Raw genomic sequence first — 17,730 nt, 5'->3', positions numbered from 1 at the left:
ATTTTGGATTTTGTTTTACTTAATAAAATTCTAGACCAACTGATGTAGACAAATGACTCCATCGAAATTTAGACTGAGAAATTGAAAAGGAATTGAGGAACCAATACAGAATAAGAAACTTTATGTCATATAATGAGTTCACTTCATTTGAGTAAAATAATCTATTTGGATATTGTGTGTTAATATATGTATATTGACAAGTTAACTGTAAATATAGTACCTAAGATGGAACTAGGCTAAAGGTCATATTTTTCTTTCTAGATCCTATACAGTGGTCCACAGACCAAGTCCTGCATTGGGTGGTTTGGGTAATGAAGGAGTTCAGCATGACTGATATAGACCTCACCACACTCAACATTTCTGGAAGAGAATTATGTAGTCTCAACCAAGAAGATTTTTTTCAGCGAGTCCCTCGGGGAGAAATTCTCTGGAGTCATCTGGAGCTTCTTCGAAAATGTATAAAATTAGAATTATCTATTTATGTTGTAATTTAAGCTTCATTTTATTTCTTTTTTGTTTTTGGGAGTTTTGTTGGGGGTTTTTTTTGCGGTACTAGGGCTTGAACTCAGGGCATACACCTTGAACCTCTCCACCAGCCCTTTTTTGTGAACGGTTTTTTCGAAATAGGGTCTCGACTGTTTGCCTGGGTTGGCTTTGAACCGCGATCCTCCTGATCTCTGCCTCCTGAATAGCTAGGATTACAGGTGTGAGCTACTGGCACCCGGCTTATTTCTTTATAAGTTTGTTTTCATCTTACTTGTTCATCTTTAGCAATAATAATAAGCAGATAATTAATAAGCAAACAATTAAGCGATGCTAATTAACTTTCCCAACTGCAATGTTGAGAGCTCTGTAAGTATTATTTAGTACCTATAATAATGTCACACATCTTTGTCTGTCTGTTTGTTTGGTGGCACTGGGGTTTGAACTCAGTGCCTCATGCTTGCCAGGCAAGCTTTCTGCCACTTGAGTCACACTGCCAGCCTAACTTCCCTTACTCTTTAGGAAGGAAAGAGATCCCCACAAATTGATAGGGCTTAGGGAATGGCTGAAGCAGTATTCTAACCTAGAATCCAAGTGTTTGTTGTTGTTGTTTGTTTATTTTGAAACTGGGTGTTCTTAATTTGTAACCCTCCTGCATCAGCCTTCTGAGTAGCTGGAATTATAGGTTGTGCCACTGTGCCCTGTGAGAATCCATGCTCTTCCCTTAGCCCTTTTCATCTTCTAGTTGTTGCCTTCTGTTTCAGTGAGTCTTCCATTTACTGCTCATCTAGAAATTTTTGTTTACAAATGGCTTCCTTCCTATTCTCTTACTGATGGGATTGGATCTTTTTGATTTTCTTTACTATTAATTGAATAGTCTTAAGAAGGGAGGAGTGTTAAGTATACAGTCCACCATCTTGAATTGGAATACACTGTTTATAAGTATTTCCATTTATAACTTAGGTTCCACAGACATTATAATTAAGTAATGTAGAAAAATTAGAAAAGCTTGACTACCGAAAAGCTCACATAAATGTAAATCATTTTGTTTGAATCTTAACCCATTATATATTTCAGTGACTCTTCATACATCTTACCAGTAACCCATTTTCTAATAGTTTTGTAAATCAGAGATGCTAGTTGTGGATAGCAATGTAATGTTTCATATTTTGTTCTACTATATATCCTGTGAGGGAAGAGCTCTGGTGAAGAGACATTTCACAGTAATTTAATACTTAGCATTTTCATCTAAGGTGCTTTCCCTGCTATTAAGTGAGAAATGAGCTCTGTAGAGAGGCTTGTCTTCTTTTATCCATAGTCTTATGTGTAGATTCTTTAGATACTTTTTTAAAGTATTAGATCAAAAGACTGACTACATTAATTGCATTTTAGGGTTTATTTTCATTTTCAGTTCTCACAGATAAGTACGTTGAATGTCTTAAAGTTTTGTCATTGGTTTCACATTTTTCTTCTCTGCAGAGCTTTTCAGATGAATAAGATAAATTTTTGTTGTTTCAGATTCTTACTGAATCATGTTTTTTGGAACATTTTCTTCTGGGAATTCTCAAGTGTACAAGAAGGATGATGCTTAAACAACAGCTTAGTTTTTCCCAAACTCATGGTATTATAGTCTCTCCCAGGTCAACTCCTTATTGTGGTTATTTCTTTCTGGTTCTCTCAGTATTCCTCAAATTGTATGCTTATTCATTCATTCATTTTTCCTAGTCAAAAGGCAAAAAGTGTCTTGTTTATCTTCTTGTTTCCATGCAGTAGAATGGGTCTTCTTAGAAAAGCTGTGCTCTGCAATTGTTGCTTTGTTTTCCAAAACAGTGACAACAGAGCCCCCATAGTTTCTTAGATAAGCATCTTACAGAATTCCTTGCTTGTCAAGTGATGGTTCTTTGCTGTGCCTTCATGAGTACATCCCATCTGGTTTAAGAATCTAAGGCTCAGTTCAGCATTTACAGAACAGGCAGGATGAAGACTCACATCTCAGAATAGGCTTCTTTGTGCAGACTAATATAATACTCTGGTCCCTCTTAAAGAGAATTCTGCAGCATGTCTTTGGGGCAGAATATTTACTGACCTGTCCTTTATTCATCTTCAGAGATCTGTCAAGGAGAAGCAATACTAAAGAAATAGAGCTCCTTTTGTATATCTACATGTTCCGTTACCCACCTGAATCACTGCCTGTGTGCAATTCCCCTTATATTGAAACTTCATCCAAGTTCTACTATACTTGGGGAGAGAGAATTAGGCAATATTCTATACTACCAGTTCTACAGCATACTACCTAACATGAAGAGCTCTCTTTCATCACTCAAGGCAAAGGTCTCAGTTTGTTGAGGGTCTTCTTTAGTAAGAAGAATTACTTACTTTTTACCTAATGTTTCTTCATAAATAACCCTATACTCCCTAGGACTTTGCCTCTAAGGCCTCTGCTTCTTTCATGTATGGCCAAGATTGTCTGTATTTTCTTGGACCAAGCATTCAAAAAGCCCTCTCTTTCAGTGTTCTGTTTCTCATTTTGTCCCAAGAAACAAACTCAAGTCTGAGAATTCAGGTTTAGAAACTGATTTTATAGGTTGATCGTTCTGGACTATGATGGTTACTTTCTCATTTGTCTCTCTTGTAGTTAGGTTGTTTCCATTCATTTAATCACAGTGGAACAATTTGGATTTCAGTAGCCTTTTCCTATAAGCACATTTCCATATAAGCATGGATTTTTCTTCAAGGGAGACAGCAGAACTAGGAACTCAGAACTAGAAGTCTGAATAAAACAGCAACATCTTCAGTATACTGGAAAGATAACTTTGTACTTTGCTTCTCTCACTTAGACATAAGGAAATTAATGTTCAGAGAAGTAGAATGATTTGCCAAAGTCATAGTAAGTGAAAGCTAAGATCTGAAGCCAGATCTGTCTGAAGCTAGTTCCATGTAATTGTGCTGGTCCTAAAAGAAAATTCCTATCTGATGGCTAGGAATCAGACCTCGTCTTAGTTCCCAGCCATTTCCAGCTTTCCTTCTGGAACTGTATTGTGGCATGGCACCCTTAGGTAGACTCTTCCTGGGGTCCCAAGTCCAAGGACTCACTCAGAACCTAGAATGATTTCTGTTGGCTTCAGTTGAAGAGATAAACATAGTTTATGATGACTATTAAATGAGGTGAAGTATTAAAAGACTGGGATGTGTAATTATTGTTTGACAAGCAGAGAACAGCATTTTCACTGGGAAAAGTAACAGATAAGTAATGAATAGTTCTGTAAAGGGTTATGTTAGGACCTTGTGTAGTGTAACTCTTATATTGAGAATCAGGTTTGTTGATATGTTAAATTGTCAAGTTTTACATTTAGGACAGCTGTGGTTTTATTGAAAGCAGCTGTTTTTAAGTAGGAGCATCATTATAAATTTATAGTAGCTTTCTTCAAAAGTAGATGTTACAACAGATGATCCCAAGGGAGAATTTTTTTGTTTGTTATTGTTGAGAATGTGTGCAAATAATTTCAGTTTGGTATTGTTTCCCTTAGATCTGGGAGATTGTCATATTTTTACATGGTTTTATGTAGAGTGATAAGACTTAGTTAACATATTTATATTTAGAAGACCATAGTTCTTTGAATTACTTTCTAAAAGTAAAAGAAAGAATTTTCCTTTGTCACTTCTCTCAAACATCTTTGCCTTTCTTCTAAAGTGACCATCAGGTGGGTGGGGGGGGGAGGGGTGTGTGTGTGTGTGGTTTTTTTTCTTTTATAGTTTTTAATCTAAGTTTCAATTGCTTCATATTTTGCTCTTTTTGTTTGGTTGATTGGTTTTGCTTTTAATTATAGAGCTTTCTTTTGAAAGATCATATTTATTAAGCTGAGTTTTACTGTATTGGAATTTTTATTTCTGATTTAAAATGAAAGTAAAAATATTTTTCTGTGTTCTTCAGATGTGTTGGCAAGCCAAGAACAACAAATGAATGAGATAGTTACAATTGATCAACGTGAGTGTTCATGCCCATAATATTTGCCCAGTTATCAATAAGAAATGTCTTCTGTATTTTATACTACAAGTTAAACTTTTCTTTAAAAGTTTAGGAAAGATTTTAGATGTACAAAGAAATAAAGTTTTATAACTAATACCAGTTTATACTGTAAGAAATAAACTTTATTATTTCAGGTTTACCTGCTGTACATCCTGTTTTCCTCTGAATAGGGAACTATCCCCAACTCAATGTATATGATTCTGTACCATTTGTGTAACCATAAATACTTTATAGCATTATTTCGCACATTTTAAGGTTTGGGATAAAATGGTGATGTATGTGCATAATATTTTATAACTTGTTTTTTTTGATTAACAGTTATAAGCTTAACCCATTTTGGCACTTGCAACTTCAGTTTCATTCATTTTCACTGCCTGAGCAGTGATTTTTTTTTTAATACTATGAACATTGAATGAATATTTGTAAGATAGTATCACAGGGTTTCTATCTTTTTACCTTTAGTAGTGCCAAAATTTTCTCAAAGAGGTTGTATGAGTTCACAGTCTCATTCATCATGGAATGTGAATTCTTATTTGTCCACATTTTCTCCTACATCTGTTAGACCATTTTTATGAACAAAATATTTTTAAAACAAAGGTTTTTACAATTATTTGTCTAATGTACATGCACCACTAAGTTAGTTAATCTTTTCAAAATAAGACACAACTCTTAACTCACCAAGCTAAGATTCACAAACCATAATAAAAGCATGATATTCTTGAAATGTGAAGGATTTTATTCAAAACCGAAGTGAATTAAGGATTTCTTATAATGAAGTCTTTTCTTGATGTAATTATAGGGGCATTAGTTAAATTGATTGCATTTAATGTCTTTAAAGAATTTTTTTCACTGCTTGTATTGGGGGAAAAAAAAAAGGTTTTCCCCTTGTCTTTTCTTGTAGCTGTGCAGATTATTCCAGCATCAGTGCAGTCTGCTACACCAACAACCATTAAAGTTATAAATAGTAGTGCAAAGGCTGCTAAAGTACAAAGAGCTCCAAGGATTTCAGGAGAAGATAGAAGCTCACCTGGGAACAGAACAGGTATTTTTGCATTAACTCATATTTATAAATTTTTAAAAATTAGGTATGTGTTGTCTTATCATATGAAAATGTGAGCATGGACTATTTCTCAGGCAGCATGCAGACAGTGTTTATAAACTCAGAAATTTGGTTTTGGTCTAGATCCAAACTAGAAAACCTGTGTCTTCCTTTGCCCTCTGTTAATTTATAACCCTATGGTCAATACTTGTTCCTCTTGTTAATTTAGGAAATAATGGTCAAATCCAGCTGTGGCAGTTTTTGCTAGAACTTCTCACTGACAAGGATGCTCGAGACTGTATTTCTTGGGTTGGTGATGAGGGCGAGTTTAAGCTAAATCAGCCTGAACTGGTTGCACAAAAATGGGGACAGCGCAAAAATAAGCCTACAATGAACTATGAGAAACTCAGTCGTGCGTTAAGGTAAACATTCATTACTTCTTTTTTCTAATATCCAGCTTTTCTAAAAAGTAGCTTCTTACTCTGTATGTAAATGTTGTTATATAATGATACTAAAATATTTGACTTAGTCATAAGATGTTTTCTTTCTATTTGAAAAAAGCCTAAAAGTTTCATACATGTTATATTGAAAAATGACCTTTTAAAAATGATTTTAATAATTTTAAGGTACGTAATGCCTTTCAAACGATCATTCTAAGATTTTTTTATCTGATTTAAAAGCATGTAATAATTTGTTCAAAATCAACATGCTTAATCTTTGAGGTTTTTATCATTTGCATATCAGATAAAGATGCTGTGATTTGCATGAGTAAATTGAGCATAAATTTTAACATGTGCGAATACTATTCTATTTTTAGAACTTGATGCAAAATATTGATTTATTTTTCTGCTTTTTTTTTTCCTCCTACATCTGCCTAAATCTGAATATCGAAAAATAGGAAATTGGAATAGAATAAAATTATTTGTAATTTTCCATAAATAGTATGAAATTTTTTGACATAACTTACTATCAGCAGTTATACTTAGTACAGTGACTGAAATTCACTATATCAGAGAGGGAGAATAAAAGGGATTTTGTAGAATTACATGTAACTTTTTGGGATGATAATAAAGTAGTTCTGTAATTTACTTCTGTTTCTAAGTAACATGATTTTACTGCTTCATACTGATCATTGTCTATGAATTTCACACTGAGAGATTATGTTTTAGCTGTCATCACTATATATACACACACTCTTTCCATTCTCTCATTCCAATATAATTATATGAGGATTTTGGTTATATTGATACTCATTGTTGCAGAATTATGGCCATCACATAGTTTACCATTATTTTTCTTTTTCTGGATGACTTTTTAGTAACTAAAATGCTTAGTATTTATTGTGCTTATTAATTCATTCAATCTTAAACACTTGGCCAACTATCCAAAGTCTTTTCCATATACTCAGAATTAAAACTTAACATTTTTAAAAGTTGACAAGTCCCCTCAAAATGATGGCTACATTCTTTGGGCTGGTGGAGTGGCTCAAGTGGTAAAGTGTCTGCCTAGCAAGTGTGAGGCCCTAGTTCAAACTCCAGTACCACCACCACCAAAAAAAAAAAAAAAAAAAAAAAAAAGACTACATTCTTATAATCAATAATTAAGGTGTCAGTCTCCAGCTTGTTTTAAGGCAGCAGCCTTCAAAATCTGCAAAGCTGTCTCATAGAACTTGATCATTGTAGATTTGTGCAGGAACTTTACATTCTCATGTAAGAATCTCATAAGCAAAGTAGGACTTGCTCTACAGGATTCGGAGACTGATTGCAAAGCTATAATAACAACATGCCATGCTGTTCACTTAGATAAATAGACAATTAAGTAGAATAGAAAGCTCAAGTATAACTAAGAATATATAAGTATTTGATTTAAGGAAATGGCAGTAGGAAGAAAACTTGGGAGGAAAAGGCCTACTTTCACTCAGCACTGCTAGGATAATTTTCCATGCCAGAGATGGGACTACTGACACTTGAATAATCTTCATACCATACTGAAAACAGTTCTGTATAATTTGAAGTTGTAACTGTAGAGAAGTAGAATAGGAAAACATGTAGGGATACCCCATGACTTCATGCAATGGGGGAAAACATTTCTTTGAGGACTAACCTTACAGGAAAAGATGAATACGTTTGGCTACATTTAAATTAAGAGCATCTAGTCATCAAAAGCCATCATTATTGAGAGAGTGAAAGAAAAGCCACACTTATGTGATGGAAGACTTGTATATAGACCATCTGAAGAACTTTAACAATCAATTGGAAAACTTTAAGTGGGCAAGAGACTTGAACAGACACTTAGGTTATCCAAATGATCACGTATGTGCACAGGTGCACATCATCATTGGGGAATGCAATTTAAATCCACAGTAAAATGGTACATCATGACCCAGAGTGACCAAAATTAAAAGTATCCCCAGTACCAAGTGTTGGTGAGGATATATGGAGCAGTGGGGACAGTTCTACACTTTCGGTAGGAATGTACTCAGCAGGGACTCTGCTAAGTAGATACCGAATAGAAAATCTGTGAATGTCCACACACATGCATACAGCAGCTTATTTATAGCATCCAGAAATCAGAAACCACCCATGCAGAGGAGTAAATAAATCAGTTGTGGTACAGTCATGCAGTGAAGTACTGTGCATTCGTGAAGATGAACAACTGCTACAAATAATGGTGTAAATGAACCTCGTGAACATAATATTCAGGAAGGAATCCAGACCCAAAGCACTATATTCTGTATGAACACATTTATTTAGTGATGCTTACAGGATAAGTAAATTAAGCAGTTAGGGATGCTTGCTTAAGAAAAGCAGTAGAATTACTATGATGAAGCAGGATTGTGTTTACCTTTCAAGTAAATGGAGGAGAGTGATTGGGAGGCCACATAGCAGGGATTCTAGGTTCTGGTGGTGATATGTTAGACCAGAGTGATAGTTAACAGGCGAATGTTCACTTTGTAATAAATCACTGAGCTGTTAAGTTTTTGTGTCCTTTCTGTTGGTGTGACATATTTCATAATTTAAAAGGTGTAAGAAAAATTCAAGTTTTAAAGAAAGGGAATCATACTAATAAAAGTATAAGTATTGTGTACTTTTCACTTTTTTATTTCCTTTATAATGTCATTTTTCCTTTTTTTCTGTATCCTATTTTTCTTCTAACCTACTTATTCTTTTGAAGCCCCAATTAGCTTTGTACAATTTCTCTGAAATTTGGGAAGCCTTTATGTAGTACAGTGATAAAGACATCACATTGGATTTTATGCATGACAGAAAGGAAGTAGACATTCCAACAATCCATAGAATTAGAATATGTGTTGAAAATTTTTATTATCTGAATTCTTATTAACATAGCTTATATCTTATAGAGTACTAACTATATGCCAGTCATGTGTGCTAAGCACTTTATAAAGATTTTGGCTTTAATCCTCAACAATTCTGTGAGGGTAAGTACTGGTTTTTAACCTCATTTTATAGATGAGGAATAAAAGCTTAGAGGAATGTCATTTTCCTGTGGTCACAGAGGTAATAAGTGTTTGACCTAAAAGCCCTTGTGGTTAGGTCCAACTGCCACTCCCAAGATTTGGGGGTTTGTTTGTTTTAATCATTATGTTTGTTTTTAAATTGGTGGTGTATTATAATTGCTGAAATTTCGATTTGAAAGTTTAATATATAAGGTTTTGGAGTACCCAACATTAAAGTTTAGTAAATGTTTTTCCTTAGATGGTAACATTATATATATTCATATAATTTCCTTATTAATTGCTGTTGTGGTGGGTGCAGTACTTTACTAGGTTTCTGCTTATGAAATAGTCTGAAATGTAAAAAGTCCAAATACTCAATTTTTTATATAGCTCTAATGTGGTTTTCTCTTTTTAAAGGTATTATTATGATGGAGACATGATTTGCAAAGTTCAAGGCAAGAGATTTGTATACAAATTTGTCTGTGACTTGAAGACTCTTATTGGATACAGTGCAGCAGAATTGAACCGTTTGGTTACAGAATGTGAACAGAAGAAACTTGCAAAGATGCAGCTCCATGGAATTGCGCAACCAGTCACAGCTGTAGCCCTGGCTACTGCTTCTCTACAAACAGAAAAGGATAATTGAGGCCCAGGACTTTCTGGGAGGCTAAGGTCTTTCTTAAATACTTAGAGCAAGCATTGCTCTTACCTTTATTACTGAATTTGAATCCTCTTTTATTTCTAGATTGTACAATCTGATGCATGATTTTTTTATAAATATTTCATACTCTTGTGAATTTGGATCTTTTTACTTTGAGCATATATTTTAGAAAACATGTATGTTAAAGGATCACCACGATGTCCGCAGCGTGAGAGCAGCTTCATTGTGGGGTAGTTTGTTAACAGTCAGGAAAAGCTAAACTGGTCAGTATTATTGTCTAGCCCTACCAAAAATAACCAGTAGCATCTGAAGATAAAAATAAATGAGATATCTACAGGAAACAGTCTGGCTTAACTATTTTTGAAAATATAACTGTTTCCCCTCTGCTACTTTAGATGTTGCTTTACATAGAACCAGAAAATGGAATTGCTCAGCTAAAGCATGTGTGCCTGTTTCATCTAATCAAGCAGAGCTAAAATGTTGATATAGAATAAAATTATAGTAGTATTAACAAATTACTAAACTAAGAGTATCAGTTTATTAAAGTAATTTATATATCTGCAAGTAAAGGGTAATAAGTTGACTGGCAAAAGAGCAGTGCTGAAGACAAAGATCCAGGTTTAAATCTGGCTTACCTCAAGCCATTGTTAATGGTTTTCTAGATTATTCATTATGCCAGGCCAGGAATTTAAATTATTTTGAGAGAGGCATTTAATTCTAATAAACCAACTATTGCAAAAATTCTGAAATGATCTCTGTTTTTCCTGTCAGAGATTTAAAAAACTAAAATGTATACCTCAGCCAGAAAATAAGTTAGGTTTAGTTTGGTATGACTTCCTTTTTTAAAAAAAAATTTAATATGTAGTGCCAGTTTATTATGCAACACTGCTTATATATTCCTGTATTTCTGATAAAATTAATACTTTAGTTCAGACAACAGTACTTTCTTTACCTTTCAAGATGTTAGTAAATTACTTGCAAATAGTTATAAAAGGGAAAGTTTACCTCCCTTATAGGCAGTCTTCTCTCAAAACTTCCCATTTTAAAATTGTTTTCTTTTGAATTTTATATTTGTGTGACTTTAAGTATCTATATACATGTCCAGTTGACCACTTTATACATACTCACATATAATATGAAGGCATAAAGATACTCAAAAGGGAGATTTATTAAATAATTTATTTTTAAAATCTTTAAAATTAAATAATTTTTATGTGAAATTCCTTCTTACAAACTAACACTAAACAAATGGCTAGAAAAGTCTGTCTTTTTTCTTGTTTTTAAGGTATTACACATGAATCATGATGAGAGCGAGGCAGATACCTTTTATAGCAGAAGGTTGATCCTCAGACATTACTTGATACATCTCCCTCTTTATTCATTTAAATTCATCTCCCACCCTCCTTCACCGCCCCCCCCCTTCCCTGCCGAACAGCTTTAGAAGAGCTCAGTTGATGATGGTGATTTGGAGGGAAGGGCCGAGGCAGTACTGCCAGTGCTCAGAGTGGTTTGGAACGAATCATAAGAGCAGGAATCTTAAGGTTGAGGAAGAGAAGAGGGATCTCTGATTTCCTTCTCCAGTAACCTTAAATTTTAAATACTGTGATACAGGACTTCAGCATGTATTGTACATTTATATGTACTAAGTCCTTTAAGATTCTGCAGTAAATACCTAAAAAGAGTAAAATTTCTATCTTTCATTTTTACTTTTTATAAACACGGACAATAAAACTAACAAATTATTAGCACAATTTGGGCACTGTGATTTTAAGAATGTTCAAATAGAATATTAAAATATGAAATAATATATAGAAGTCCTAATTTCAGATAAAAAATAAGTAGCAATAAAGAATGTTTTGTACCATACTCTTTAAGGCCTAGGGAATTGACAAGTCACTTCTTGTTTTAAAAAAAAGTAATGAAGTATACTCTTCTGGTATATCAGTTCAAGAATTTTTACTTTTAGATTTAAAATACTCTTAATACATTATGTTAAAGTTTTTAGCCAAGAGGACAGACTTTCTTTATGTCTCATTTATATGTTACATGTTTTTAAGGAAAGAAGTATCCACATTTCTTTTAGGTCCCTAAAATCAAAATCAAACTTTTTTTTTGTCCTGGTGCTTTTTTTTTTTTTTTACTTTTTTCTTTCTTTTGCATTTTTTGCTCTATTCTTCATTCTCTATTAATTTGAATAGAGATGGTTCTCATACATGATGAGATGCTATTTCCTTTTACTTCTTCACCTCTCTCACCATTATTTTATGTACTATAAAATAGGTATATGTGACTTTTTTTTCTCCAATTGATTCAAGAAACTTATTGTGTCTCAACTTACATATAAAATGTTTCTGTTGTTTTTGTTGAGGTTACAGTTAGCTAGTCTTTTCTTCTATTAAAAAATAATTTATGTTGAGAAAGAAAATACAATTCATTCTTTGCTCAGTTCCCCTCCCCCCAGGAAAATTGAGGATGTATTTAAAGGAAGACATAAAATTATTGATCATCTTTTGTATCTTACAAGTATAAAAAATTAAATGCTTACTTTTATTTTAAAACTTTTTCATTGTGGGGATTACATTGAACCAACTTAATGTGCATGTCTTGCTAGCCTGAAGTCTGAAAAATTTGTGTTTTACTTTGGAAGAATCAAACAAATTAGGCAGAATTGCTATGTGTGGTTGACCTTCACAGTAATCAACTGATCACATTTTGGTATCAGTCCATATCAATTAATTAGGAAAAAAATCTGGTTATTATCTCCCCCCACATGAATGGTGATACTCAACTATGATACTTCTTTTAAAATGTTGTGCCTCCAGATATTTTTGGTGATGTCTACTGTTTTATGCGTTCATTAGTTTATGCTACTTTTATAAAGAACTAGTGTATCTTTGAAATAGCACAACAATGTTTTAAAATTCATAATTGCAAAACAAACCTGTGACTAACTTAATGTCTTCAGACTTAAAGGTTATAAAAATATTGATACTTCAATATTTCACTTGTTGCCAGGAGAAAAATATTCTCAATCTTTTGTAAAAGGGAGGATGATTTTTGCATACATTTTTACTCTTTAAATAAAGACACTTATACTGTCATAATAACAATTATGTATTTCTTTGTGTTTTTTTGTAATTTTACATGAAACAGTTATTTTCTATTTTTACTCAGATAAAAAATATTTGTGCATAAAATGTAAAAATAGTAAATGAGAAAAATAAAAACTATTATACAGTATGATCCTGTGTTGTTGAAAGTTCTTTTGGTTTTTTTTCCCTAAATACAAATAGTGTCATTACTGCAATGTTTGGATGAATGAAAATCTGGCAGTCAACTTCTCATGTAGTATATGCATGGTTCCCAGCAACCCCTCCCTAGCAAAAATTGGGAAGAACAGATTCCACTGAGCTAAAATTAGTTCACCAGCATAGAATCTCTAACAAAAAGTGAAATCCACAAAACCAAACTTTCAGAATAGTAGCTGTTGAACTAGTAAGATTGAATTCTTTTTTTTTTTTAATATTTTATTCATTTATTCACATGTGCATACATTGTTTGGGCCATTTCTCCCCCTGCTCCCCCCCAACCCCCCAGGCTTCCAGGCAGAACCTTTTCTGCCCTTATCTCTAATTTTGTTGAAGAGAAGACAAAAGCAATAATAAGAAAGACAAAGCATTTTTGCTAGGTGAGATAAGGATAGCTATACAGAGATTCCTAGCATTGCTTCCATGTACAAATGTGTTACATCCCAAGTTGATTCATTCCTACCTGATCTTTTCACTAGTTCCTGATCCCCTTCCCCTATTGACCTTTAAGGTTTCTGTATTATTTTCTCTGCGGTGGGGGACATCAAACACTTTCATGTTTTAGGTTTCCTACCTATCCTCAAACCTCCTGTATGTGCTCTCCCCTTAGTGTGTGACCCAAGTCCAACAACATTGCTGTATTTGCCCTAGCTCTAAAGTCTGCATATGAGGGAGAACATAAGATTCTTGGTCTTCTGAGCCTGGCTAACCTCGCTCAGAATGATGTTCTCCAGTTCCATCCATTTACTTGAGAATAGTAAGATTTCATTCTTCATAGCTGAGTAAAGCTCCAAAAGAAATGGTCTCCAAATCAAAGAGACCACCCACAGAGTGGGAGAAAATATTTGCCAGCTATACATCAGACAAAGGACTGAAAACCAGAATATGCAGGGAACTTAAAAAACTAAGCTCTTCCAAAATCAATGAACCAATAAAGAAATAGGCAACTAAAGTAAACAACTTTCTCAAGAGAAGAAATTCAAATGGCCAAGATTGAATTCTTGTGAAGAGGCAAGCTGATGATTGTTAAACTACAAACCCTTAGTCTAGCCTTTTGGTTTGTTTTTGTTTTTAAGACAGGGTATTATTGTGTAGCCTAGGCTAGCCTGAAGCTTGCTGTGTAGGCTGGGTCATCTCTAAAGATCTTCCTGCCGTGGCTTCTGATTGCCGGAATTATAGACATGTGCCACCAGATCTGCCTTTAAAAAAAAGTGGGGGTTTTTTTGTTGGTTTTTTTTTTTTAAAGATCCCTTATTTATGTTGGCTGAATATGAGGATACTTTAGGAAGGACCTAGAATATAGAGGAAGGGAAGGGATTCAGGAGAAAATGGCACTGTGCATTTAAGGTCAAGCAGTAATTAACACTGTTAAAAAAGAAACTAATGTTCTCGTGAAATAAATTGCTTTAAAATATGCAGTCTAATTTTCTAGGTTAGAGTGATGAAAATCATCTAGGACACTAGTAAGGTATATTTGTCCACAATTTCTATTTTTTTTTTGTACATGTGGCTTTAAATTATAATTTTAAAGGCAAGCACCTATTAAAAATGCTTTTTAGTAATAAACTTAGAACAATGTTTTTAAAACTTTGTAGTGAAGCACCATTTTTTTTATTTCCAATTTGTCAGAGATAATAGGAAAAAATGAATTAGTGGGAAGGGGGAAATGAGTTCCTGTTTAATGGGTATAGTTTCACTTTTACAGGATGAAAAACTTCTGGAGATTATTGCTGAACTGTGCATTGGAAAGGTTAAGGTGAAAAAAAATTTTTAATTGAAACGTTAGAAAAATTTTTAAAATCTCTTTGCCAAATCAATGAAGCGAAACGGGATCAATAGCTCCAGGAAACTATCCAATAAAATTCATCATGATAAAAACTGAGTTAGAGAATGTTCTTAGTTTGGGAAGATCCACAATTAAATTGTATGCCATAGTTTGTCTTCCCCTCCCCAACCAAAGTGGGAAAAGGCAGAGATCTACTCTCACCATTTTTATTCAAATTGTACTAATGATGCACGGATGACACACGCAGGAATTTCAGGAGCTCAGGGTTCTTGAGCCTGCTCTGAGAATGAAAGCACAGGCAGACTCCAACAGCAGAGGTCGGAAAGATTTTATTTGCAGAGAATTTAGTTGGAGAAAAGAGAAGAGAAAGACTGCATATTGGAGAATGCAGGGGGACCCGGAAACCGGTGATCCCATCAGTGAGGGTGGGGAGTGGGTTTTATAGCCTAGTTTGCATTGCCTGAGGGTGGAGATGCCTTTCAAATGCAAACAGGCATTTCTTAGGGAGGAGAAGTGTCTCCTTGACCACTTATTGCCCTTTTGGGACTTCCCGCAGTCTGTCCTTCAGTCCTTCACTAACACTCCCAGCCTGTGAAATAAGACAACAAAAAACACACATAGTGTAAGAAAAAAAGCTGCAGAGGACATGATCATACTTGTCAAAAATCCTAAAAAGTCAAATAAAAAAAGCTACCATAAGTCAATTTAGAAAAGTAAATTGCAAGATAATATAAAAACTAGCAACTAATCATTGAAAGTTAAAGTTACCAGTTATAACAGTATAAACATAAAGAGGTAACTATAAAGTTTATGCAAGACCTAGCCAGTGGAAGCCAGAGAACTTGCTAAAATGCAAGCAAATCTAAGTGGGGAAATCACAATTGTGGAATGAAAGACTCAATTTTTAAAATTTTACATTACAAAATAATAGTGGAAATGCTAATTATCCCTAAATAGTAGATCTATAATTCTGAGTCGTATGAATTATTTTACTAATTCTATTTTTTGACAGTCTTTTTGTATAAACAAAACAGTTTAAAAATGTAGATGTAAATGCAAAGACCTAGAACAGCCAAAACATTTTGAATAAAAGATGAACTTGCACTATGTAAAGCTGCAATAAGCTACAACAATCAGGGTGTCTCAGTGTTGAGGAAATGATAGACACACAGATAGATCAATAAAGAGAGTTGAATAAAAAAAAATACGGCCAGGCCTGAATCGCCTGTAATCCTAGCTACTCAGGAGGCAGCCATCAGGAGGACAAATAGTTCACGAGACCCTGTCTCGAAAAAACCCATCACCAGAAAGGGCTATTGGAGTGGCTTGAGGTATAGGCCCTGAGTTCAAAGCCCAGTATCACCAAAAAAAAAAAAAATAGAACCACACGTATCTGGCTGGCTAGTTGATTTTTGAGAAAGGTGCTAAGGTAATTAAATAGGGAAAAGATAACTGTTTTAACAAATGTTAGAACTAGATGTATTTATGGAGAAAAATGAACCTCAACCTTTACCTCACATGACATAAAAATGAACACAAAATGGATCATAGACAAATATAAAATCTAAAACTTGTAAAACAGAAATTTTTCATGAGCTTGGGTAGAGTGATTTCTTAGATAAGACAAAGCAAAGCCATCAGAAAACAGAAAGTAGGCATGGTGGCTCACATCTATAATTCCAGCTAATCAGGAGGCAGAGATCAGGAAGATCATAGTTCAAGGCCTGTCTGGATAAAAAGTTATGGAGACCACATCTCAACCAGTAGGCTGGGCTCGGTGGGATGTGCCTAAGATCCCTGTATGCAGAAGGCGTAAGACCACATCTCAACCAGTAAGTTCAGCTTGGTGACACATGCTTATGATCCAGCTATGTGGGAGGCATAAATAGGAGAATCGTGGCCAGCCTGGGCAAAAAGTGAGAATGTATCTGAAAAAATAACCTAAAGTAAAAAAAAAAAAAAATGCTAAGGCATGGCTCAAGTAATTGCAAGGCCCTGAGTTCAAGCCCCCGTACTGTCAAAGAAAAGAAAAAGTAAACTGGACTTCAAACAATTTTGTAATCTCTGTTCTTTGAAAGACAAGAATGAAAAGGTTTGAAGCAGTTTCAAAAAAAAGAAGTTACAGCAATTAAAATCCTAGACGTTTCTCTAAAGCACATTCACTAAAAGACTTGTATCCTAATGTCCCCGTGTCTACAGCAACTTTGTTCATAAGGGCCTCAAACTAAAAAACCCAAATGTCCAGGTAACTGAATAAAGAAATCATGGATACCCATACAGGAGAAATACTGTTCAGCCATAACACGGAACAAATGACACCTCTGGAAAAGGTGTATCTAATCTTTAAGGGCAGAAAGAGGATTGGTGGCTGGCTAAGATCAATGGATTTTGGATTGGGCACAAGGAATTTGGGGGAATGCTGAGTATCCTCTAATATGGTTTGTTGGTGGAAGGACAAGTTTGCCAAAGCTTATCTAAATGTACACTTAAAATGGACACATAAAATTAAAAATTGAATTATGACAAAAATTAAAAAGATAAAATGCATAGTCACTTTTTGAGAATTGGTAAGTTTTGCAGACCTAAGATTACTTTGTCAAATTACTATAATTATTTCAATGTCTGTACTTATCTCCCTATGGACAAATAACAAAGTCCACAGGCCGACCACACTGCTTTAAAATATTTTATCATTAAATAATGAGCATTGATGTTAACCATATGATTATGGCAATGTCTACAGTATTTGAAACTTTTACTCTGAGAAAAGCACTTTCTCATATCTGCTAACAAGTTTGTTAATTTCAGAATATTCTATGATACAAATCACACCCAATTAACACCTATATTTATAGGTGACATCATACTTACTAGACATGAATGGAATAGAACACTTTAAAGTTATTAATAGCAACTCTAACTTGCTTGCTTATAAGTCTATGTAAAATATTTGCTGTAAAATCTTGATA

The 17,730-nt window shown here is 34.1% G+C and overlaps 1 protein-coding gene across 4 annotated transcripts in view; it reads left to right on the top strand.

Annotated features, from left to right (window-relative positions):
* Positions 1-12,910, top strand: part of Gabpa (GA binding protein transcription factor subunit alpha) — a 33,313-nt gene extending 20,403 nt beyond the window's left edge. For all 4 annotated transcript variants that reach the window (XM_020179431.2, XM_074072868.1, XM_020179429.2 and 1 more), the window contains 5 exons: positions 262-456; positions 4,415-4,468; positions 5,412-5,552; positions 5,779-5,971; positions 9,424-12,910. In XM_020179431.2, the coding sequence (XP_020035020.1) occupies positions 262-456; positions 4,415-4,468; positions 5,412-5,552; positions 5,779-5,971; positions 9,424-9,652 (812 nt within the window). In that variant the 3' untranslated portion in view covers positions 9,653-12,910. The remainder of the gene's footprint in view (positions 1-261; positions 457-4,414; positions 4,469-5,411; positions 5,553-5,778; positions 5,972-9,423) is intronic.
* The last annotated feature ends 4,820 nt before the right edge of the window (positions 12,911-17,730 follow it).

This window comes from Castor canadensis, chromosome 5 (genome assembly GCF_047511655.1).
Source record: "Castor canadensis chromosome 5, mCasCan1.hap1v2, whole genome shotgun sequence".
NCBI classification, from domain to species: Eukaryota; Metazoa; Chordata; class Mammalia; order Rodentia; family Castoridae; genus Castor; species Castor canadensis.
The sequence above is the reverse complement of the archived record's forward strand: the minus strand, read 5'-3'. Positions and strand labels throughout refer to the sequence as shown.